This window comes from Herpailurus yagouaroundi, unplaced genomic scaffold (genome assembly GCF_014898765.1).
Source record: "Herpailurus yagouaroundi ecotype Mexico unplaced genomic scaffold, PumYag 142, whole genome shotgun sequence".
In the NCBI taxonomy this organism is placed as follows: Eukaryota; Metazoa; Chordata; class Mammalia; order Carnivora; family Felidae; genus Herpailurus; species Herpailurus yagouaroundi.
Window position 1 is genome coordinate 39,127,595 of NW_024412397.1, and position 26,324 is coordinate 39,153,918.

Sequence of the window (26,324 nt, forward strand, 5' to 3'; positions counted from 1 at the left end):
CCCCTATTTTCCCTCCGGAACTCAGTAAGCTCCAGTTTCATTGGCCTTCTTTCTATTCCTCGAATGTGCCACTAACTCTTGCGGTAGGACTTCTGCGCTGTGTCTATAGTTCCCCTTCCTGGCTCTTCAGATGGTTGCTTCCTTTGTATCCTTCAGGTCTCAGGATAAACATCACCTACTCAGAGATCTTCCCTGAGTTACCAGGTCCCTCCACTCTGCCCTTGTTTTCTATTACAGCACTATTTCCCCCCCTCCTGGCATTCACCTCAAGTGCTATTTACTTCCTTCTTTTCTGTTTTCCTGAGAAAAATTTAAGTCCCATTAGACGGGCACAATGCATATAAACATGCCTTGTTGGCTGCTTGAAACTTAAAGCCTATCAGAGTAATTGGTGCTCAGTAAATATTTGTTGAATGAAAGCATAATTATGTGATGAAGTTTCTTTTACTCTTTGAACACAGGTTACAGGTTACATGTTGTTTGGATGATAACATTTTGCTAATGAACATGTGGTGTTGCATAAACATTTGTGATTGGTATTAAAATATAAGATTTTCCAGATTTTTATTTTATTTTTAAATGTTTTTATTTTTGAGAGACAGGGATTTTGAGTGCATGCGGTGTGTGTGTGTGCACGTGTGTGGGGAAGGGGCAGAGAGAGACAGGGAGGCAGAGGAAATGAAGCGGGCTCTCCAACTCAGAACAGTGAGACCATGATCTGAGCTGAAGTCGGACACTTAACTGAGCCACCCAGGTTCTCTGTTGTTGTTTTTTTTTAGGTTTATTTATTTATTTTGAGAGAGAGAGAGAGAGCGAGAGCAGGAGAAGGGAGGGGCAGATCCATATTTTTAAAAATGTCATACACAAACTGACCCTGAAGTTGGAAGAAATTTTTCTTTCATAACAAAATGTTTATCGTAGGTCAAAATTTGGATAATTTGGACTATCTTTAATGAAAATACTATTTTCTGATAAAATGCTTTCTGATTTTCTCTCCCTATAAATAGCAGACAGGACCCTGAGCAGGGATTAGGAACTGGTGTTCAGATATGGGGGTGAAAAGTCTCTTTTTGGAGAGATATGCTCTGTAGAGAGGCAAATCTGAATAATGTATCTTGGGGAAATGCCAAATTAAATTCCAAGCAGCCTGTCAGATGAATCATATAGCTGAAGGAAAGGGTCAATATGACCCTCCAGGTGGAGCTAGGAAGACTTGGTTCTAGAAAAGCAAAAAGGAGAGAAATGAGTCTAGAGTGAGTCACTGAAGCGCATTTTAGATTTTTGAGGTGCGTGTGCCCTTAAGTAGGAAAGATATGGTAAAAAAAAAAGTTGATTTAGATCGTACAATTAATAAAGAGTATAAGTATAGAACAGAGCACACTTTAGTTTTCGCTGGAGGCATGAGAATCTTCATGGCTCTGAGAAGCTTGGCCCTAAAAGTCCTAGGACTCTAGGACTTCTTTAGCCCAGTGTGAATATTCTTTCCATAGTAATTTACTTTTTCCTTCTAAAAAAATGCACCTTCTATAATTGTTTAATCTTTGTGTTTTTTTCTTTCTTTTTTTTTTTTTTTTTTTTTTTTGCTTTTATAACAAATCTAGCTAACACAGCTGGGGGTTGGTGACATATTTGCTTGTATACTGTGAGTTCTTTATATCTATAGTGTTTTATTTTCCATACATTAGAATGCTAAGTATAATCATAAATATAATGAGCGCAGTGCATCGTAAGACCTTGGTATCTCATTAAGCGGGAACCAAACACTACGCAGCAAAAGCCAACAGGAATGGCTAAGGATTGTGCTTCCTGCTTATTTCTTCCTTTCCTCTCTTTCCCTTTCCTTTATTAACTCAGTATATATTTATTAAGCATTTACTATGTGCATTGTTCATTGTGGTGGAGTTACTCAGAACACAAGAAAATCTAAACTCTCAAGGGTCTTCCAATCAAGATTCTATTTGAACAAACATACTCATGTGAAACTATGTTGTATAAGGAGTGGTATAGCTCATATGATCTAAAACAAGGTTTTCCACACTATAGGTTGCCAGGCATCCTTTGCTGCTTTATAAATTTATTGGGTTAGGACCGTTTATTGAGTTACTACTATTACCAAAGAGTAGTAATAGTAGTAGTAATACTAATGATAATAATAATAATAGGAGAAAATGGGGTAGATATCAGTGTGTATTCCATGCAGTAAAACATATTTTTTCATAACATTTTTGGAGGACAGCTGTGTGAAGTGTAACGTATGTGCCTTACTATGAGACGAGGTTAAAAAAATGGTTGAAAGACACTTCTGCAGAGGAGCGTAGAGAGACAGACTGTTTTAAATTGAGTAGCCAAGGAAAGAAGAAGGCTTTACAGTTCCAAAAGTACTTGAATGAGGCTTAGAGGAGAAGAGGTGACTTTTTCAGATGAAAGAGCTACTAAAAAGAATTCTGAAATTGTGAATTAAGTTTTAACCATAAGAAAAAGCGAACTCTATAGAACCAGCTTACTCTTGAATGAATGACCACCCCAGGGTCAACCATACTTCCAGAATCTTCTAGGAAACATTTCACTAACATACAACGCAATCTAGATCTCCCAACTTGGAATTACCCTGTATCTCTGATGCCACTAGATAAACTTTTAATAGTGTTCCTGTGAGGTATATCGCTTATGAGAGTGATTCAAAATATGCTTCTGATTGCTTAGTCCACATATCTATTTAAGATACTAAAAAAATTTTTTTTAATGTGAAAGGCCTAAATACCTAATTTAAAGTGTTTTTTCCTTCCTGCCACCCCCTCCCCCCCATATTAGATCCACTTGTCACTTGTATTAGTGGACTCTGAGCTCTACTGGTCTAATATTTACTGGGCAAAAATTCAAGGACTCAGGACAACGGATTTGTTTTAGCATTTTTAAAAATACAAAATAAAGAAATAAAAAGAATAAAAGCAGTCAGGGTAGCCTCTGGAGAAGGGTAGCTGTTGTTGCAGGAATCTTGCAAGTTAATGAGAATTCACCCGGGACTCAAGAGCGACTGCGAGGGGAGAAAGGAGGAGATGGGGCGGGGAGGGGGGGGGGGAATAAAAACTCTTCCTTTGCAGCTGGCCCTCTCCCTCATTTGTTGCTCCAATAAGCAGTAATTAGGTCCTGAGCTAATGGTGTCAGCTGATCTGCTGTTTTTAGGCTAGACCCAGAGGAATCTCCATGGAAACCCTGCTGGAGTCGTCCCCCCACCTGGATGCTGAGTGCTCCTTTCCGCCACCTGGCTGCCGCCGCGCCCGCTGCTACCTCCTCCTGCCTCTAACCTGCAGCCTGCAGCATGCGCACTGCCCCCGGGATCCCTAAATGGGACAATTCTGCCCGTGACGTCAGCGCCCAGCCGTCTCCACAGAAACTTTTGTCCCATTGGCCAATCAGAGAGCTTGGAAGAGGCCGGGGAAGGGGGGGGTGGGGGTGGGAGGAGAGGGGAGTGGGAGGGGTAGGGGTGAGGGGAGAGGCGAGAGGTTTAGTGTGTGGAGCTGCTCGCGCTCCGCCCGGGCTGTCAGTCCCGGCTCCAGCCGCCGCGAGACCTTCCCGGAGACGCGCGCACACACACAGCGCACCCTCCCCCCCCCGCACACCGCACACCCTCGCTCCCTTGCTCACACACACGCACGCACTCAGCCTGGCCGAGCAGGAGCCACTGACCATTTTGCAAGTGCCGGGACCAGCTGCGGCGCAGTGGGTACAAACACTCAGCGTTCCCATTCGGGGCTTTCGTCTGGGAGACGACGACGAGGGGCGAAGGTGGGCTAGGACGCGGACCAGGCGCGGGGCACTGGTCGGGCCGCCTTCCGGGCAGAGGCGCCTCCCGGGACGGGCGCGGGCCTCCGCAGAGAGTAGAATAAAGAGGAGCGGCCGCAATCGCACGCAGCGCGAGGAGGATGGGAACTCCCCTGTTTCCAGCTCTGTAACCAACGGGTGGAAATCCTGAATGGAGAAGCCGCCGATTTCATTTGCTTGAGAAAATCGTCCAGAGGAACTCATATTTGGCTACTCTGAGCAGTGGAGGGGTGTCCATGACGTGGCAGGGGGAAATTAGACATACGAAACCTCCTGTGTGAACTGCAAACTGTAACCAAGCAAGGGGAAAATAATTTCTCTGTATATTTTAATTTCATGCAAAGGGTTTTAAGCATCTGTATTATAAACTTACTTCTATGCCTTGTACCCAGTCCAGCAGAAACCAGAGGAGTCCTGTCTGGGGACCCCGTCATTATCCGGGAGACCCGCCGCCCGCGGCCTGCCTTCGTTTACCCACATCCCCCTGGAGCGGCTATCTGTTTGGGGTATCACAGCCTTTCCTATAGAACTATGGCCAAATATCCACGAATGTTTTGTTAATTCTGGGACTTAACTCCTGGAACCTACCTGCGGGATTGGAATTTAGCCTAAATGCGTATGAAGAAATGACATTTTAAACCATTAAAAAAAATACCTTAATGATTTCCTGTGTAGCAGGATTTGATAGGCTTAACAACATGACAGGTAAGAACTTTCTCTCTTTCTAGTCCCTTAACGCCCCACGCAGGGAAGGTCGAAGCGTAACGGGACCCTGGAGGAAGGAGAGCCCGGGGACCCGGGTGCCCTTCGGGGCTCACAGGCGCTCGGCCGGGCGGCTGCTTTCGAGAGAAGCTCAGCCCTCGCCCCTGCACGGTGGGGCCAGCGGCCGGGGAAGCTTCTGGGGCGCGCGCTGGGAGGCGGCGCGGCGCTCCACCTGCCTTGCCCCGGACACAGCCCCGGGGTGAAGCGTCCAGGGACCACCCCAAGTCAATATTGGGATTTTTAATAAACCAAGGAATGGGATTTTAATTATTTAAAACCCAGCTCCTCTGGGCCAGATGCTGTTGGGATGGTCCTAATCACACAATATTAAAGAGACCCATCACCAAGAGGACGAGAAAAGCGTCCGAGACCAGCGTCCGAGACATCCGTTGCAATTACGAATGAACCAGAGACTTGGTAGCACGGGGCATTGATTGCTGGTGCCCAACCGGACCCTCCTCCCCTCTCCCCGTTCCTCCCCCCACCCGAGGCAGGCTCCGGCGGCGGCCGGGACCTCGCGTGCCTACATCGTGGCCGGGGCCGCATTTTTCATGAGCCCGGGGTGAACAGGTGCGAAGTGCGCTGGGAGCATCCAGCCAGCGGCCGGGAGCGGGGAACATGGAGAGCGAGCGCGACATGTACCGCCAGTTCCAGGACTGGTGCCTCAGGACTTACGGGGACTCAGGCAAGACCAAGACGGTGACCCGTAAGAAATACGAGCGGATCGTCCAGCTCCTCAACGGCTCCGAGTCGAGCTCCACGGACAACGCCAAATTTAAATTCTGGGTCAAATCGAAGGGCTTCCAGCTGGGCCAGCCGGACGAGGTCCGCGGGGGCGGCGGCTGCGCCAAGCAAGTGCTTTACGTGCCGGTCAAGACCACGGTGAGTGACTCCCCTTCCTCTGTTATTTGTCTGCGGGAGCAGCCGGCGGGGAGGGGAGAGAGAGGGGGGAGAAAGGGGGAGCCGTGAGCCACCGTTGGCTCGTGTGCCCCCCACCTTTCTCAACCCCCCTCCCCAAGTCGTCCCCACTCGCGTGAGCCAGGCGCGTTTCCCCCACGGTGGAGTCTTTGTGGTCCTTTATTTTAAAGCGGCAGCGCACCACCAGAGCTCGCCGCCCTCCTCGCCTCCCAGGCTCCTGAACCCGCTCCTGGAGCTTCCATCCCCGGGTCGGGCGGCCTCCAGCGTCCTCGGGTCGGGCCATTGTCCCGTGTCCTTCGCTGGGCGCCTGGCGCGTGTCCCGCTTTTGCCACCAAGCATAAAGGCCACGCTGGAACCCCAGACGCACGCTCTGATAATAGACGATTCTGATCGATCGTCTACAGTGTCTCCTAACTGGCACAAAGCCCGATTGTGGCGCTGGTCAGAGATGTGGGGTTCCCCCCTCCCCCGCCCCCCGACACTATCCGGTTTTATTGTTAGACCGCCGCCTGGGAGACGCTGGGCTATCGGATCGCCTTGAGCACTCCCAGAGATCTTGCCACGACTGTTTAGATTGTGGATGAGGTCCGGGAGATTCCTCCTCCCCGCCCCCCATTCCCTTCCTCACTTCCCCCTTTCACAAATAAAGCCGCCGCTACATGATGAACAACAAAGAGACATGGGTTTGGGCGCAATCAAATGGTACATGTGTTTGCTCCTTATTCTGGGATAGCTCTAGTCTCAGGGCCACAAAGCTCTAAGCCCAGGCGCAGCAAGGTGCTGGGCACTGAGAGCCTGGTGTACAGGGCAGAAGGCTCTGAGGCTGGCGAGCGGCAGCAGCGTCGATTGCCTTTTTAAGAAGATGGGAACTGTGGGCTACAAGTAGGATTGCAGATCAGATCCATAAGACCTCTTTCTCCGTCATGGAACGGTGGGTACTCGTCTGGAGTAGGGGTGGGGGAGGGTATCTGGCATCCTTTGCATTTTTGCCTGGCTTTGGGGTTTCTTGAGCATTTGCTCCTGTTCCACCCGCTCCCCCACCCCCCATACTGGCAGCCCTTTCCCGTGCAGTGTTCCTGGAGGATGCTAGAAAGGAGATGTCTTGCAAGCTATTCTTCTGTCTCAAACGGAGGTATATGCAATTGGAAATCTGTGCATGGAAGGTTTTTCAGAGGATTATTTGGAGCGCTCTTTTAGGTTTGGAAAACCAGGTAGTGGTTTTCTGAGATTCGTTAGGGGTAGTTTGAAGGAAGTGTGTTTGTTTTGGAATGTATGTGGAAAACGGGAAACGGAAATAAAGGTGAAACAGAACACACATAAAAGTTCTGTTTTTTTTCCAAAAAGTACTGTTGTTGGAATTTTCTGGGAGGTAGATCTACAAACACAGCCTTCTCTTTGAACGTGGCATTGCTAAAGACAATGGTGAGATTACTGTCTTGCTTTACTAAATAATGAGAACTAGCTGGGTCTGGATTAGAACTGAGGTGTATTTACATCTGGATGAGCAGAAGTCTGTTGTAGAGAATTAAGTGCTTTGATTCATTTGTATCAGGAGTAACTCAACCTGAGTTTTAAAAATAACTTATTGTTAGACAAAGTAAATGAGAATTCAAAGCATGAGAATGTATTCTCCTTTAGGGGAACACTGGGCTAATTGAATAAATAAAATAATAATTTAAAGTATATTTACCTAAATATTTAATAATATTCTATATGTTTTTCATAACAATTGCTAGCTGGGAGGTTTGTTTTTCATTCCTTTTACATTAAAGTCAGGTTCCTGCATTTACCTGTCAGATAGTTTCCACCCTGTATGAATTGGTCCAATTTATACTTTGGGTATATCCACTATATGTATAAACGGATGTGCCCTTTTAAAACATTAACAAAAAATTGTAAATAACATAAATTGTGTAATGGCTGTAGAGTCAGTAAGATAAATATGGATGCCAGTAATTCAAATCAGAATTCACATGTTCAGATACCGGTATTTTCATTCAAAAATTTTTGCAGAGTTGATAAAGAATTATTGCTAAGACATCTAACAGAAAAACAACTTCAGGGTGAATACTAAAGTAACACATATTTCTCTTTTCAGTAAAGATTTCATGTATTTATGGGAGAAAATGTAATTCATCAGGTGATATTCTTAGATAGTGGTTTCCACGTAGTAGTATTTAAGGGCTTTGCTCTTCATTCAAGCCTGTTTTGAAATGTTGAAGAGGTTTTTAATTCATGAACTCTTCTGTTGCTCTTTATGAAAATTTTATGCTGCTCCTCTCATAGAATTATAGGCTCCGCCTTCCCTGAAAGACAGCCAATCATCATTTCAACAAGTTAAAAAATAAATAAAAGGTTCCCCTTTTATCATGTGTTTCTCCGCATCTCAAATTATTTCTTCCTTAAGAATGAGTTTTTCCTTGTAGTAGCGGGAGTACAATCACCAGAAAGACAAAAAAATATATATATTTTAAAGTCAAAGGCATATCTTGGCTGAAATAAAGTACTGTTTTTGGTATTTTCAAGTAGACGGAAGAATCATTCTAGCTGTTTGAGTTTTGAGGGTTTGCGGCTAGCTTTGCTGTCAGCCAGAGAGATTTGCGCCTGATGTTGCAGTAACCCACTGCTGCTGGTAATTAGACATCATTACTACCTTGAAAAGGGACAGACAGAAGGGAAGAGGACAGGCTGGGGCTAATTAACTGCTTGTGTTTAATGAAAGAAAGGGAGACTGATCGCAACTGGGAGGTCGTACCAGAACAGAGTAGACACAGCACATAGACTTAATAGAAACAGGACTAGCTTTCAGTCTGAAAGAAGCTTGATTCTACCTCTTTTCTTAAACGAATAGCTGTAGCTTTGCAAATACTCTTTCCCCTAAAATCTAAATTTAATTGATGACAAAATCAAGCAAGTGACAACAGACTTCAAATGAAAATGTAGGATACTAGAAAGATAAACATGCCCTTTAATATTTGTCCTGGCCATGCCCAAAGCTGAGGGGGGCATATCTATCACTGTTTAGATTACTCTGTGGCTGAGGAGATACTGTTTGGTCGCCAAGCAACAACATCCTGCAACTCAGCCATTTTAGGTCTGGAGGAGGATCTGCGTGTGTGCCTGCATGCACGTGCACACACGTGTATATACGCGCACGTGCAGTTTGTTGAGCATTGCATCTAAGTTTTGTTCACGCCACCGCCATTATTTTTATGTGTTCTTTCGTTAAAGATATCATAAATTTAAATGAGTGAAGTGAATAACTTAAAACAGTTCTGAAAAAAAAACATGGCAAAGGTCTGACGTTGACTATAAAATATGTTTCATCAGTGATCATTTTAAATTAGTGTTACTTTGGTTATTCTGTTTTACATTTTTGGTAGTTTCAGTTTAGTTTGTTTTTTGAAGCTTTCCATCCTGGTTGACATTTTGGTTTTGGCCACAATTAATTGAAACATCGACTTGTAATTCAAACTACCAAAACACATTATAGATACCACTTGGTAGTATGAAAGATAAACTTAGGAAATAACCAGAAAATTCATTATTTTTCTATTCGTATTGGATGAATGCATTATTGTGTATTTTTTAAAGGCCCGCCACATTGTTTAAAACAGGCAATTTGGCAGACTCACAATTTTATTTGTTTTTCAGTCTTAAGCAAACAAAGCAATGAATATGCAATTATGTGAGTATGTAGGATATGTATATGTATATGTAGGAATGGACACTTAGGTCCAATTTTTGCCTTCTGTGTATGTAGTCCACTAGGGAACATAAAATGAATTTTCATCCAGAAAGGAAAATGTATTATCTTTAGTTATGTCATTTAAAGATGATGATGTATTCAGTTCTGCAATCTGTAGACTCAGATTTCATTTTGTTCTTACTGTGTATACTAATTGATTAGTACATAGTGATTAGAATGAATATTCATGGACTGGTTTATGAATAGTTACTGCTTTCTTAGTTCTCTGTGGTTTTGGTTACAAATTCTCTATGCTGTATCAAGAGTGAAGGAAATAATTCCTCATAAGGAGTTCATATACATTGCTATCAGGCCTAACTTCACTCGTGAGGCACACATCATGCATATTAGGCCTTGGATCTGAAATTTGCTACAGAAATTCCAGAAAACAGAACTGAATGCTAGCCACACATTAGGATACTTTATATCTCTGACACAGACAAATCATAATAATAGTAATTAAGATATAAACAAAGTTTTGCTTATCTCCTATACTTTCAAGACAGGCGTTGCTGTTGATAACCAATGCATTTTTCTCTATATTGCGGTATTTTGGAGAACTCTATAGCAGAGGTCTTTGGGGGTCAAATAGATCCCAAGTACGAGTCTCAGCAATGTGGCTTATAAGCTGACTTTAGTGGTTCCTTGAGAATTGTGAGGAATAACTCATCTACATCAAAACGCTAGCACAGTGCCAATTAAGGCTGTCAAGAATAGTGGGCATACCCTTATAAGAGGCCAATTTGGCATGTGTATTTAGGGACAAGGGCTTGTAGAGATAATTCCCTTGAATTTATGGAGGAAATCAGACTCTGTTAATATATGAAGACTCTCCCACACATATCTCCTACAATACCAGTTCTTGACTTTTCCATTGGTTCTTCCTTGTCTTGTTAGTAAGTATAATGGGCGGGGGAAGAGGGGCAAGACTCAGCACTCATTTATTTTCCCTCAATAACCCTCCTAACCAGCTGAGATTCTACTTCTCAAGATTTTACACTCTAGACTTCATGCATAGTATAGAGGAAAGATGAAGAAGCAAATGCAGGGATACGGCAGAACTTCTGGGAATTTCAGTCTCCTGTCAAGACTCTAAAGACCTTTCCCTAATGGCTGTTGTATTTATACAACACTTTATTTATACAAGATAAAATGAATCTGCTGTGTTTTAGATTACATTCATTTTTGATAGTTCTGGGATAATAAGATAAATGTCATGAACAGCAATAGATGGCAGGAAACATGGCATAGTGGGCAGGGTATAGATTTTAGAGCAAGAGTTAAATCCCGATTCAAGATTTCCGATAGCTGCAAGTAAGCAGAAGTTTCTTGACTAACGACACTGTGTCCTCTTTGTAAATGCCACTAATAATACTTGTCTAACTACTTTTGGATAAGAGTTAATAATAATTCATAAGCATATAGCGTATGTAGTATCTGTCTGGCACATAGTAAATGCTAAAAAAACAAAAACAATAGAAGCTTTTCTAAGTATTACCAAGAAAGCAAGGACACCATGATGTAATTGTAATTAGGTATATGTGATAAACTCAAAATTACACTGCCACGAGGAGTTAAAATACATCTGTATGAATGTATATTTATTCAGATATTTATTTTTAAAAAAATAAAAATGACTTTATTTTGTAAAAGTGATACATTTTCAATATTTAAAAAAACCTAAGTGAAAGGGAAAGAAATTTTAAGTCACATTAAATCCCTCCATTCAGATTTAACCACCATTAGCTAATTATGAGCATCATTATAGATGTCTGTCTAAACATATATACCAAAAGAAGATTAGATATAGTGATTGATACACTGATTGATACGGACACGCAGAAATAATTTTCCAAAACTGGGATGATAATTGTATGCTAATTTAAGTAAGAAGCATAAAACATCAAAATGTAACAAAAGAAAAATAAAAACACAAAATTAAAAAAGTTGGTAATTAATAAATGCTTCTCAGAGGTGTTTTTCCTGAAGTTAATAGAAAACATTAAGAGATTGAATTCCATTCATTTTTTTCAACAACAGATTTCAATTTCATTCTTATTGATTTTCTCCAATGGTAGGTGAAGAGTGAGCCTATTTCACTGTTCTTCTGTTTTGTTACATTTATTATATTGCCTGTACTTATTACATCTAAAGTTACATTTATTGTAATTATATATTTTATTGTGTTATGTTCATTATATCATATAATATACTATATTTGGTTTTATTGTTAAGGTTTTGTTATAGTATATAATTTGGTTCTCACAATTGTTTTTCCTTTGGTATATTTAAATATTTATTCTTTTACCTTTTTTTTTTCTTTCTGAATTCTTTGATTGGATTCATCACTTGGTTGGCTACAATTCCTGGTCATTTTTCTTTTTCTAAGGAAAGGAATATGTGTTCTATTCTTTGAGGTTTGTATGCAATTAAAAATATTTGCCTTTTGCCTTTGTAACTAAAGAACAACTTGACTAAGTGATTTCTTTATTTTACTTTTACCACCAGAACATTGTTGATAATGTGTTTGTTCCGTAAAATCCTAAGGCAACCCTATTTTTCCAAATTTCATGGATTGTTTACTTCTTTATCCTTGAAATCAAATAATTTCACTGGGATATGTTTTGAATTCCTTTTTCCACTGAGTAATTACATTCATGTCCATGACTTCAGGTGCGTTTGTTTTGGTGACTTAATGCATTATCTTCTGAGATTCAGATCTGAATTTTCACGATTTCTACTGGTTGTTTCTACCAGGATATCCCAAAGCACCTCAAACTGAGCATAACCCCAAATGACTTTTTCTTCTCTCCATTCCTTCATCCTAGGTCTTCCAGGCTGATACCTTTTCTCTTTTGTATTCTCATTTTTAAGAATTGTGCTGAAATATATCCTATTATTCGACTGAATCCAGCTAAGCATTAAAATCGTGAACCAAATGACATATTTGGTTCCCAGAATAAATGACAGTTCATAAATCATTCATTATAATTTCAGGGTGGCAAATAGAAATTAAAATGATTTGAAGCCATGCAATAATTTGAAAGACTTAGAAAAAGTTATTAGCACTGTACATTGGAAGAGGAACAGAAAAAAAAATGGTAAATTCAATACAATTTTATAATTTCCCTAAGCTAATACAGTAAAGTTTTACGAAAAAGAAGCATTTACTATTTTGCCTTTCTATTTTATAACTGAGTATAGCATTTAACATTACATTGTGAATTTAGAGGAGAACAGCAGAAATGTGACAAATGGTACATTTTTCCTCCTGCTTAAAAAAAGTACCTGTATTTCTCTCCTTTGTTTAGAAATTGAAAGCACTAAAATGATAGCTTGCCTATGAATCATCCAATGGACACTCTGAAAAATGTAGAGGCTCCTTTTTATGATAATTTTCCTGGGAATATATTCCCTCCCCACCCCCACCCCCACCCCCGCTTCCTGTGTATATTTCATTAGCATCATTGTGCCATTTATGTCCATTATTTGGTGCACAGCAAATGCTCCTTTAAAAACAGTATTGAATAAATGAAAGCATCAATATTTGTTGTAATCCCTACCTTTTTTTTAAGGATTATCTTTTTTTTCAATTGAGTAATAATTGCCAGACAATATCATTGTAGTTTCAGGTGTACAACATGATTTGATATTTATGTACATCATAAAATGATCACAGTGTCTACTTACCTGTCAGCATACAAAGTTGTTACAATATTATTGACTGTTTTGGACACTGTGTTCCCATGTCTTATTTATCTTCTAACTGGAAGTTTGTCCCTCTTAATCCCCTTGTCCTTTTCATCCATCTCCCTATCTCCCTCTCCTCTGTCAACCATCAGTTTGTTTTCTGTATCTGAGTCTCTTTCTTTTTTGTTTCCTCGATTGTTTTGTTTTTGGGATTCCACATATAAGTGAAATCACACCGTATTTGTCTTTCTCTGACGTATTTTACTCAGCAAATATCTTTTAGGCCCATCCATGTCGGCGCAAGCAGTCAAGATTTTATTCTTTTTTATGGCTGAGTTATATTGTATATTTATAGCTACGTCTTCTTTATCCACTTATCTATCAATGGACATTCAGGTTGCTTCCATACCTTGGCTATTGTAAATAATGCTGTGATGAACAGAGGGATGCATGCATCTTTTCAAATAGGTGTTTTTTTTTTTTTTTAATAAATACCTAGAGGTGGAATTGCTGGATTATGGGATCCTATGCTATTTCTATTTTTACTGTTTTTGAGGAACCTCTACATTGTTTTCCATAGTGGCTGCACAATTTACATTTCTACCTATGGCACATAAGCCTTCCCATTTCTCCACATCCTTGTCAACACTTGTTATTTCTTGCCTTTTTGATAGTTGCCTTTCCAACAGGTGTGAGGTGGTCTATCATTGTGGTTTTGATTTATATTTCCCTGATGATTTTTAATTGGATTTTGTTTTGTCAATACTGAGTTTTATGAGTTCTTTATATATTTTAAGTGTCAGCCTCTTATCAGAAATGTCATTTGCAAATATCTTCTCCCATTTAGTAGATTGCCTTTTTGTTTTGTTGATGGTTTTCTTTGCTGTCAAAAGGCTTTTTTTTCTGGGGCGCCTGGGTGGCTCAGTCGGTTGGGCGGCCGACTTCGGCTCAGGTCATGATCTCGCGGTCTGTGAGTTTGAGCCCCGCGTCGGGCTCTGTGCTGACAGCTCGGAGCCTGGGTGGGGCCTGTTTCGGATTCTGTGTCTCCCTCTCTCTCTGACCTTCCCCCGTTCATGCTCTGTCTCTCTCTGTCTCAAAAATGAATAAATGTTAAAAAAAAAAAAAAAGGCTTTTTAGTTTGATGTAGTCCCATTTGTTTCTTTTTACCTTTGTGAAAGGTAAATGTCAAGAAACTTACTGCTTTTGTTTTCTTCTAGTAGTTTTCTGGTTTCAGGGCTTATATTTAAGTCTTTAATCCATTTTGAATTTATTTTTGTGTATGGTGTAAGAAGGTGGTCTGCCTTCATTCTGTCCCATGTAGCTGTCCGGTTTTCCAAACACCATTTATTGAAGAGACTATTTTTTCCCCATTGTGTATGCTTGTCTCCTTTGTTGTAGATTAACTGACCATAGAAGCATGAGTTTCCTTCTGGGATCTCTGTTCTGTTCCACTGATCTATGTGTCTGTTCTTATGCCAGTATCATCTGATTGGATTGCTATAGTTTTATAGTATAGTTTGAAATCTAGGAGAGTGATACCTCCAGTTTTCTTTTTCTCAATATTGCTTTAGCTATTTAGAGTCTTTCCTGGTTCCGTACAAATTTTAGGATTATTTATTCTAGTTCTTTGAAAAACACCATTGGTAGTTTGATAACGATTGCTTTGAATCTCTAGATTGCTTTGGGTAGTATGGACATCTTAACAGTACTTAACAATACTGATGTTTTGCTTTTTTTTCTAATTTTTTTAAGGTTTATTTATTTATATCGAGAGAGAGCATGCACACAAGCCAGGAAAGGGCAGAGAGAAGGAGAGACGGCATCCCAAACAGGCTATGCACCATCAGCACAGAGCCCAACATGGGGCTCGAACTTACAAAGCCTGAGATCATGACCTGAGCTGAGATCAAGAGTTGGATGCGTAACCAACTGGGCCACCTGGGCGCCCCCTCTTCTATTTTTTTTCTAATTTGGATGCCTTTTATTTATTTTTCTTATTCAATTGCAGTGGTGAGGACTTCCAGTACTGTACTGAATAAAAGTGGTGAGAGTGGGCATTCTTCTCTTCTTCCTGATCTTAGAGGAAAAGCTTTCAGGTTTTGAGTTGTCATATATGGCCTTTATTATTTTGAGGCATGTTCCCTCTTTACCTACTTTGTTGAGAATTTTTATCATAAATGGATGTTGAATTTTGTTAAATGCTTTTCTGCATCTCTTGTGATAATCATATGATTTTTATCCTTAATTTTATTAATGTGGTATATACAATGTTGATTGATTTTGCAGATTTGCATCCCTGGAATAAATCCCACTTGATCATGGTGCATGATCTTTTAAATGTATTGTTGGATTTGGTTTGTTAAAGATTTTTGGGTCTGTCTTCATAGGGATATTGGCCTATACTTTTCCTTTTTGTGTCTGTCTGGTTGGTACACCAGGATAATGCTGGCCGCATAGAATGAGCTTGCAAACATTCTTTCCTCTTTCATTTTTGGAGTTTGAGAAGGATAGGTATTAACTATTCTTTAAATGTTTGGTAGAATTCACCTCTGCAGCTGTCTGGTCCTTGCCTTGTGTTTGTCGGGAGTTTTGTGATTACTGATTCATCTTCATTACCAGTAACCACTCTGTTGAGATTTTCTGTTTCTTCCTGATTCAATCTTGAAAGAGTATATGTTTCTAGGAATTTATTCATTTCTTTTAGGTTTTCTAATTATTTGTTCTGTAATTGTTCATAATAGTCTCATATTTTTTGTATTTCTGTGATGTCTGTTATAACTTCTCTTTTTTCATTTCTGATTTTATTGGCCCCTGTCTTTCTTTTTCTTTTTTTTTTTTTTTTTTTTTAATTTTTTTCCACTTTTTAAATTTATTTTTGGGACAGAGAGAGACAGAGCATGAACGGGGGAGGGTCAGAGAGAGAGGGAGACACAGAATCGGAAACAGGCTCCAGGCTCTGAGCCATCAGCCCAGAGCCCGACGCGGGGCTCGAACTCACGGACCGCGAGATCGTGACCTGGCTGAAGTCGGACGCTTAACCGACTGCGCCACCCAGGCGCCCCTATCTTTCTTTTTCTTGATGAATCTTGCTGTAAGCTTATTAATTTTGTTCATCTTTTCTTTTGCTTTTTCTTTTTAAATTAATTCTCTGCATGCACGACAATACAACTTACCTATCCGAAGGCAAAAATCAATGGGACATTTTTTATTTCCCCCTTTTCCTCTCCTCTCATAGTCAGTACTCAACAGAATACTATTAACTCTGTGAACTTAATATCTCTTGAATCTATCATATTCTTACCATACCATACCAAACAATATAACCATTGCATAATAATTTGGTAATTTTCCCAAAAACCTTTGAAGGAAGGGATTTGATCTCCAGTGATTGAATAATGTGTGATGTATCCTTGTGCTCAGTATAAATGGAATAAATGAGAAACTTCCTAGACCAACACCACATGATGGGACATTCTTATTTACCATCATACATTAGCCAGTTTCATAGCGAAATTGGATGCTTTTTCCACTAAATGTAATTAATTAATTAATTAAAATTCGTGTAAAAACACATAACAAAAAATTAATCATAACCATTAAAATTTTTTTTAATATTTATTTATTTTTGAGAGAGAGAGAGATACAGGGACAGAGAGACAGAGCAGGAGTGAGGAAGGACAGAGAGAGAGAGACACACACGTAGAATTGGAAGCAGGCTCCAGGCTCTGAGCTGTCAGCACAGAGCCTGACGTGGGGCTCGAACTCATGAGCTGTGAGATCATGACCTGAGCTGAAGTCAGATGCTTAACTTACTGAGCCACCCAGGTGCCCCAATTATAACCATTTTTAATTGTACAGTTGAAAATATTAAGTACAGGGGCATCTGGGTGGCTCAGTCAGTTGGCGTTCGACTTTGTCTCAGGTCATGATTTCACCGTTTGTGAGTTTGAGCCCTGCATTGGGCTCTCAGCTTGCAGTGAAGAGTCCGCTTGGGATCCTTTGTCCCCTCTCTCTCTGTCCCTCCCCCACTCATGCTCTCTCTCTTTCAAAAATAAATATTTTAAAAAAATACAGTTTATTGTTAAATTAGCTGACGTGCAGTGTATACAGTGTGCTCTTGGCTTCAGGAGTAGATTCCCAAGGTTCATCGCTTACATACAATGCCCAGTGCTCAACCCAACGAATGCTCTCCTCAATGCCCATCACTAATTTTCCCCTCTCACCCACCCCCCCATCAACCCTCAGTTTGTTCTTTGTATTTAAGAGTCTCTTATGGTTTGCCTCCCTTCCTCTCTGTTTGTAACTACTATTTTCCACTTCCCTCCCTCCATGGTCTTCTGTTATGTTTCTCAAATTCCACATATGAGTGAAAACAGAAAAAAGTATTAACTACAGACATTATCATACAACAGAGGTCCAGAACCTTTCTATATTGTAAAACTGAAACTCTGTACCCATTAAGTAACAATTTCCTCCCCTCTCTCCCTTCTTCTAGTCCCTGGTAACCACCATTCTACTTTCTGTTTCTATGGATACGACTACGTTAGATACCTCTTATAAGTGGAATCCTACAGTATTTGTCTTTTTGTGATTGACTTATTTCACTTAGCAAAATGTCCTTAGAAGCCATCCATGTCATAGTATATGGCAGGATTTCCTTCCTTTTTAAGTCTGAATAACATGCCATTCTATGTATAGACCACATTTTCTCCATCTACTCATCTGTTGATGGACATTTGGGTTCCTTCAACCCCTTGGCTATTGTGAGTAGTACTGCTATGAATATGGGTGTGGGAATATTCCTCAAGATCCTGTTTTCAATTCTTTTGGATATATAGTCTTTATATCTATAGGTAATAGATACTACCTGTAGATATTTTCTTTTAGATCTATAATTCTTTTTAGATACCCCACAAGTGGGATTGCTGGAGTAGTTATAATTTTAGTTCTTTTGAGGAACTGTCATACTGTTTTCCATAGCAGTTGCACCATCTTGTAGTGCCACCAGCAGTGCACAAGGGTAAGCACCCTTCAAGACTGGAAACTGGTGACTTTGCTCCTCATCTAGATCTCTTCAATGGACATGCTTCTTTCTTAGCCTATGCAAGTATTGAATGTATCACTATTAATAACAATAATAATGCCTCACATTTATCGAGTCCTTACCAGAGGTTAAGGATTGGGATAATCACTTTGAGGGAAATACCATCCCCTTTAATGTTGGCAATAGTCCGATGGTCGTTAATGCTTTTTATTACACACTTGAAAAAATTGTGGTTTAAGATGACTTTTTATTGTATTATTTTCTAATGTTTATTTTGAGAGAGCATGTGCATACTCACATGAGTGGGGATGGGGAGGGGAGAGAGAGAGAGAGAGAGAGAGAGAGAGAGAGAGAGAATGAATGGATCCCAAGCAGGCTCCGTGTAGTCAGAGCAGAGGGAATGCGGGGCTCCATCCCATGAACCGTGAGATCATAATCTGAGCTGAAATCAGGAGTTGGACACTCAACCGTCTCAGCCAGTCAGGTACTCCTAAGGTGACTTTTTAAAGTCACATAACTTCAAAGTGTTCAGATGGAAGAGTTCAGGTGGAAACCATTTAAGTTGGATTCCAGAGTCCTCGACATGATCTTCAGACTTTTACAATAATGCACTCCAGTTGATAAAAAAATGAACATGTCCCTGATATATATATTTTATAGATTATGTAGGTATACTACTGTATCAATAATTAACACAATAATTAAATTAAAATTAAATAATTAAATTAAAATACTCAAAAATATAAATATATAGTACTGAGATTAAAATACACAAAAGTTTTGGGCCGCCTGGGTGGCTCAGTCAGTTAAGCAGCCAACTTCAGCTTGGGTCATGAACTCATGGTTTGTGAGTTGAAGCCCCACGTCAAGCTTTGTGCTGACAGCTCAGAGCCTTGAACCTGCTTCGGATTTTGTGTCTCCCTCTCCCTGCCCCACTCCGGCTTGCACTCTGTCTCTATCTAAAAACTAAATTAAAAAAAACTCAATGCATATGTTTTAATATTTTCTTCTTCACCTGGGGTATGCATATACCAATTTATAAATAATTAATCTATAGTGCAATTTTGCCTCACGGTAGAACATTGTGTTTAAGAGCTTACCCTTCAACTAAATTATCACCTTTTTTATTACAAAGGGTGCCTCTGTACTTAACCAACACAACATAAAAATAATATCTTAGCTATACAAATCCTTGACATCCACAAAACAATGGTATATGTTTGGTGTTGGTATGATGGGGGAGGTTGTTTCATCAAAGGCACGTTTAGGGGATGGTGCACAGTCAAGAATAGTTGAAGTGTAGGGTATGATGAAAGATGAAGTTGGGAAATTAGGCTGGGGCAAAATTATGGGACACCCCTATTGTCATGTCAAAATGTTTGGACTTCATTCTATAGGGAATGACAGCTCCCAAAAGTGTTTGAGCAGGGATGTCATGATTTAGGTCTTATAGGTAGAGACTTGATGTCTTTCAGCAGTTTATATTGTGGAATATATATCAGATGAGTAAAACAGCAGCTAAATAGTTCCTTTGACTCGCCACACTGTTTGAAATGTTATAGTTACAGATTATATAAGTATTCAAAGTATCAAGCAGTTTGTGATTATAATTTAGTAACCTGATGTTATAATCGAATTATGTATAATTAAATCAGGCTGTACAAATCTCAGACAAGTCCAATAAAATGTTAAAAATAGAAATTATGAAATGTAAGAAAAAATTTAAAGGCACTAATAGGAATATGAATCAAGCCATCTTATAATAAACAGGATTTTTTGTTTCTTTGCTCTTGGAGTTGAGGAGAAATGATTGTTCATCTTTTAGTTGTTACTATCTCCACAGTTATAAAGACTTCCCAGAGAAATCCTTCTAAAAACCCAACTGGAACATTCTGTATAGAATACTTACTCAAGAGGCACCTAGCTGGCTCAGTTGGGAAAGCACGTAACTCTTGATCTCAGGGTTCATGAATTCAAGCACATGTTGGGTATAGAGGTTACTTAAAAATCTTAAAAAAAAAAAAAAAAGAATACTTATTCAAGCTCAGGCCTTTTCAAAGTCAAGCTAATGTTTCAAATATTTATTAAAATGGCCGTTATGCTTTAAAGCAGTATTTTAAATCTTGCTCATACTTCATTGATTTTATACCCACCTGCCTGTCTCTGCCACTATGAATCTTCCCTGTTATCCTTTAATTTTTGTACACTGTAATAGGCAGGATTCTGAGATGACTTCCAAATGACCCTCACACTAGTTTAATCCCCTCCCTTTGTGAGTGTGGGTAGAACCCGTGAATATGATGAGCTGTGTCACTCCCACAGTTTTGTTATGTTATATGTTGACTTTAAGAAAGTCAACATATGTTATATGTTATATGTTGTTATATGTTGACTTTAAGAAAGAGGACTCTTTCAGTAGGTTTGACTTAATCATATTAGCCTGTTAAAAGCAGAGAGTTTTTCTTTGGCTCATTGCAGAAGAAATAGAGTTTCAAAGTCTGAGATGGAGGGGACCATGTGGCTAAGAGCTGACAGCAGTCTCTAGGAGCTGAGAGCATGCATGCTTTGAAGACAGATAGGAAAACAACAGGGACTTAAGTCCTACAACCACAAGGGAATGGATTCTGCCAACAACCAAAGGAAACTTGGAAGCGAGCTTCCAAATGAGAATGTAGCTGGCTGACACTTTGATTTCAGCTTTGTGGGAACCTGAGCAGAGGACCCTTAAAATGTGCTGTACTTCTGACCCACAGAAATTGTGAGATAGTAATTTTGTGAAGTTTCAAGCCACCCGATCTGCAGGTTACACAGCAAAAGAAAACTTATACATAGTTCCTTGGTACAAATCTTCTCAAAAGCTCATGCACAATTAAAAAGGTCAACTTTGGGGTGCCTGGGTGGCTCAGTTGGTTAAATGTCCAACTCTTGATTTCAGTTCAGGTCAAGATTTCATGGTGTGAGATTGAGCCCCGCATCGGGCTCTGTGCTGACAGTCTGGAGACTGGTTGGGATTCACTCTCTCCCTCTCTCTCTCTGCCCCTCCTCTGCTCGTGCACATGTGTGCTCTCTCAAAATAAATAAATAAAGATTAAAAAAATAAAACAAGTCAACTTTTTAAAAAGCATATTTGACTATGACTATTTATGGTTTAAGATACAGATGGGAATAATTTAAATGTTCTTTCCACCTATTGCCTAATGTCTTGCTATTTTTATGATTTTTGATGAGATGGTCCATAATTTAGTAGTAAAATACAAAATTCTAACATCATTTGAAAAATTTAATGATGGCTTATATTGTGAATATATACATATATGTTCCTAATAATATATGTATATATGTGTATATATGTGTGTGTATATATATATGTATATACACATATATATGTGTGTGTATATGTATATATATGTATATACACACACATATATCCATATATATTATTAGGAATATATATGTATATATTCACAATATGAGCCATCATTAAATTTACATATGTGTATATATATGCATATATATATATATATATATAACTTTGCTTTTTCTCTTAATGTCTTTATTTTTAAACGATTTTTATTTCATTATATTTCTATCTCCTAAAGAGAATACAAGGTAGCTTACTGTTTTAGGTTTTTCATGGGAGGATCAAGACAGAACAGTACACATATCAGAAGAGATTATTATTATTTACATAATTATATTAATGTATGTTGGAGTATTTTTGAAAAAAATACACAGAAGATACAGCAAAATATAATATCCTTTATTAGGAATAACCATTCTATAATTTTATTTTAAAATAATTATTTTAACATAATATGCATTTTATTTTATTAAAATTTTTTTTTACTGTTTATTTACTTTAGAGAGAGGCAGCAGGAGAATGGGAGGGGCGGAGAGAGAGGGGGACACAGAATCCGAAGCAGGCTCCAGAGCCTAATATGGGGCTCAAACTCCTGAACCATGAGATCATGACCTGAGCCAAAGTCAGATGCTTAACTGACTGAGCCACTCAAGTGCCCCAAATATGCATTTTAAAGGAGAACCACCTAACAATTGTGGGCTAGGAAATAGGAAATAACACAGATAGGTATCTTCTGTTTTAAAGTCTTCCTGGGAACTGGGAATCCTTTCCCCTTCTCTGTGTTGAGAAGGGAAAATCTTTGTTTTGATTTTCTTTCTTTCTACCTGAGGTTTATTCAGTGGGCTCTTAAGTTCTACTCTTCCTAATAAATCAAGTATTCATTTGTGGTAGTTTCTCTCACAGTTACAGATCTTACCACTGTTGGGAGCTGTTCGAAACTGGAAGGTTGAGAAGGAGATTCAGAAGATAAGTTCAGTAACTGGGAAGCTTAGTTTTGGTAATAAAAAGGGATAACCTGTCTTATAAGCAGAGAGCTAGTGTTTTGTTATTAGTGGTTATTTTTCTTCCTTTTTAAAAGTTATCATGTCTTTTCAGGAACTATTACTTGCAGATTTATGAGTCATCATTATGTATAAAGGTAGCAGTTATTGGAATAAAGTTCAAATATTTTTGAAGTCTTATTCTCTGATGGAGTGCCAAGATGAGGGGGTTCAAAGGAGGATGCTTACATTTGGACCTAACTGTACTTGCCAGATGGCTAGAGGGCTTTAGAGGTTTAATCTAGAGCACAAAGCTAGGTGGCATATATGAGGATCTAATGACTAGCTAGGCCATATTAGCATCATGCTCTAACCAATTGACCTAATTAGATGAGATTTTCAAATCTAATATCAAAGGGTTGTTTGAATTGGAGATGTGGGTCATTGTTCCCTTAGTAGTCTCTGCTTACATACTCTTTGGTGTTTACCTGAGGTCATGGAGGAATTTTGGTATATTTGTTTTAATTAATCTTGCTCTATAAAAGCTACCATTATAAAATAAGTCATTTGATGATTTGTTTGGTTTCACTAATTTGGAATATGTTAATTTAAAATTAGAGTTAATTTGAACAGGGGTAGGATGACATTTACCTTGAACTACCTATTAAAGGAGGCTTTATCTACAAATTCATAATTAATAAGATAGCAGAGGGGCCATGCTTATCTACTATAATGAGTAAAAACTTTTTCTTAAACCATCTCTATCCTCATATAAACAATTCATAGGTCCATTCCATTATACATGGATCTCTACTTAATAAAGGAGGTATTATGAATAAATACCCTTCAGCTAATTTGCATTGCTCTGTTGTTGATACATAGAGTGTAAGAGTAATAGGTCCCCTAGAATTTTCAAGTAAGGGAAAAAAAGATCACCCTCTAGAACTTAAACTTTAAAATCAACACGGTTAATTAATATGTGATATTCAAAGTCATTTTAAAGTGACAGAATGGCAACTAAACTGTAAGACTAAGTGGTATTTTGCTTGAAAATATAATAAAAGATCTCATAATAGAGCCTCACAAGCTAATGAATTAGCCAAAGCTCTATCGCTCTTCCCTCTATAACACACTGATTCCCAGGGTGTGAACAAACTTGTTTATAGTAGTCTACCCTGTAGTTCCTTGCGCTTTGCGCTCATGAAATTGAATTGTATGCATATTATTGTTTATATGTCGTTCCCACATTCTTTTTTTAATAGCTTTTCAAATGTTTATTTATTTTTGAGAGAGAGAGAGAGAGATTGAGCAGGAAGAGGGGAAGAGAGAGAGGGAGACACAGAATCCAAAGCAGGCTCCAGGTTCTGAGCTGTCAGCATGGAGCCCAATGGAGGGCTTGAACCCATGAACCACGAGATCATGACCTGAGCTGAAGTTGGAAGCTTAACCAACCGAGTCACCCAGGTGCCCCTCCCACATTCTTTTTTGGTAGTTTCATTTGTTATAATCATGCGATTTGAATATTTTATAAACTGGTAAAGTGAGTACAGTAACTTAAATTCAGCACTTTATAAAGTCTCAAAATAAATGTGAATCGCTAAAAACAATGGGGAAATAAGAAAAAATCAGAAAACTTAGGTTTCTGCACCATCTAGTTTACTTTACAAGTAATGACTAACTCCTCCTTTAACTTTAACTAAAACTGGAAATCATAGACACATTTTCAAGGGCTTATACACTTGGGATGTTGATTAGTACGTTCATACTTAAAGAAAAGATCTTTGTCCTATCACAAAAGTTTAGCAAATAAGTATAAATTAGCATGTATTAAATGAAAAAAAAATTGATATTTAGGTGTGTGTGTATCATCTACACCTTTCAGATTTAACTTTTTTTGTATACTGAACAACTTCACAGTGGCTAAAGAGCTTTATGTATTATTATAGAAAGTTATATGTGGTATTTGATTAGCCACAGAAGTATGAGTTAAAGATGTACACATTGGTGATGCTGATAATATACTGTCATGAAGACAGAAGAACTTAGTGTTTCCTAAAGATATGTTCTTATTATATGCAAAAATGTTTCTATCCAGATGAGCCTGTTGCCACAACTTAATCACTTGGTATGATTATAACCTCATTCAGTCCATGTTTAGCAAACCACTTTTTGATTATTTGTATTTCCATGTGGCTTGAATAAAGAGAGAGAGAGAGAGAAAACACTGGTTGAACTGTTACCATTGTTGGGAATACTGAAGTTACATTTCTCAGTATCAGTTAGATACTTTTAGGTTTTATACTATAATCTCTTGTGGGTTTTAGTTTAGTTCAGAGTCTAACCAACTTATATACACTGATATCTGCAAAAAAATATTAGAGAGCTTGAGAAGGGGAGGGGATAATGGATGCTAGAAAGGGAACAAAATGGTGTCTACCATAATCTGACTTATTTAGAACTCTTTCTTCTAATGAGTCATTCCTCTTGGTTCCCAGTTTCCATGACTTCCTGGTTGCTTTCTTCTGAGTTGATTATTTTCTAAAATGTAGTAACTGGCATACTTTTTAGAGTTATAACCATAGTTTAATATAACTGTGAATTGTGCTTTTTCATTTAAAATTATTATCATTAACATTTTCCCAATGTTACTGGTCTTGATTATTTTTGTGGCTTCACAAATACCTACTCAAACATCTCTACCATGATTTTCTTTACCGTTTCCATATGATCGATCATTTTATTTTATTTTTTTCTGTTTCAAGCTCCCCTTCCCACTGAATTATGATAATTATCTTTTTATTTTAAAAACACGTTTGTTTATTTATGTGTGTGTGTTAGAATTTATATTTTGGACCTCATTGAAGGATTTATGTGAATCTTCTTAGATTCCAAGACCTGTTTGAATCCTATTCCAGGGTTCTAGCTCAGGACATCTCTTAGTTTAATGTGCTTGCTAGTTACCTAGGGAACTTGTTAAAATGAATTAGGGATTTAGATATGGCTAGGACTCAAGATTTTTTGTTTCTAAGATGCTGCCATAAACCTTATCATGGACTATCGCTGTCACTGATTACACTGAAAACTCTGGAAACAGTATAAAGCACCACTGCTTGAGAACTCTGAAAAACAAACAATAAAAGGTAGCATGGGGTTGGAAGCGAACAACAAGCACAATAGTCCAAGGGGTGAGTATTCAGGTTAGTTTTTCCTGCTGTTTTATCTCCTGGGTTTAATTGCAAGTTAGTCTCAGTCATGGAACTGCAGGATGACAGCAGACCATACAAATTCTAGGGTAATTTGGCCAGCGGATCAGAAAAAAAGGGCCCCTGCCACCTGAAGAATGTGGGGGAATCACTTTTTTCCCTTTTAATTTCACTGAAAGCCCTACAATGGGGGCCGTCGGACATGGGACTGCATTGCTGCTGGTAGAGGCAGTGCTTCCAGGGAGGGACCTAAAACTCTGAGGACCAAAAACTCTTTTCCAGAGGAACAAGGAAAACAGGCCTCTGTGGTCCAAAGAGTGTGTGTGAGCTACCATTACAATGTTTTATCTCCCTGTTTTCCTGATACCTTTTTCTGAAGATGGCCCCAGTTTCATGGAATTGCGCAAAGCGCAGAATGCTAAAGGAATCAGAAGGAAAGGGGGATTTAGGGAATAAGAGAATGTGAGGAAACTACCAGAGGGGAGATACCCTAAATCTTTGTGCGAGCTGAAGTCATTGTCAAGCTAGGAATGTGAAGAACCTATACAACGCACCAAGTATTTGAGAGCTGAGGTATGATATAAACCACTGCCCAAGGCCCAGATTAACCCCTGAGCTGCCCATATGCAGAGTAGACCCAAAGAAGCATAGCAAAATTTGAAAAATGAACTGATTGTTGGCATCACTGTTGAGAAGGCAAGATGGAATTTGTGTTCTGAATCTAACAAGGTTTACTGCATGCTATAAATATAGAACAATTTCCAGAAGATTTTAATAGATCCAGAGTCTCCCAACA

General features: G+C 39.0%; 1 protein-coding gene across 5 annotated transcripts in view; it reads left to right on the forward strand.

Moving 5' to 3' along the window:
• The first annotated feature begins 3,492 nt into the window (after positions 1 to 3,492).
• NOL4 (nucleolar protein 4) overlaps positions 3,493 to 26,324 on the forward strand; it is a 428,346-nt gene continuing 405,514 nt past the window's right edge. For 3 of the 5 annotated variants that reach the window (XR_005791656.1, XM_040479123.1, XM_040479124.1), the window contains exon 1: positions 3,494 to 5,466. Coding sequence is in view for 3 of the 5 variants with exons in the window: in XM_040479123.1 (XP_040335057.1) it covers positions 5,203 to 5,466 (264 nt within the window). In the remaining 2 variants the exon portion in view is untranslated. Of the gene's footprint in view, positions 5,467 to 6,004; positions 6,434 to 26,324 lie in introns of those variants that run through there. The other 2 variants (XM_040479130.1, XM_040479125.1) reach the window with 2 other exon arrangements.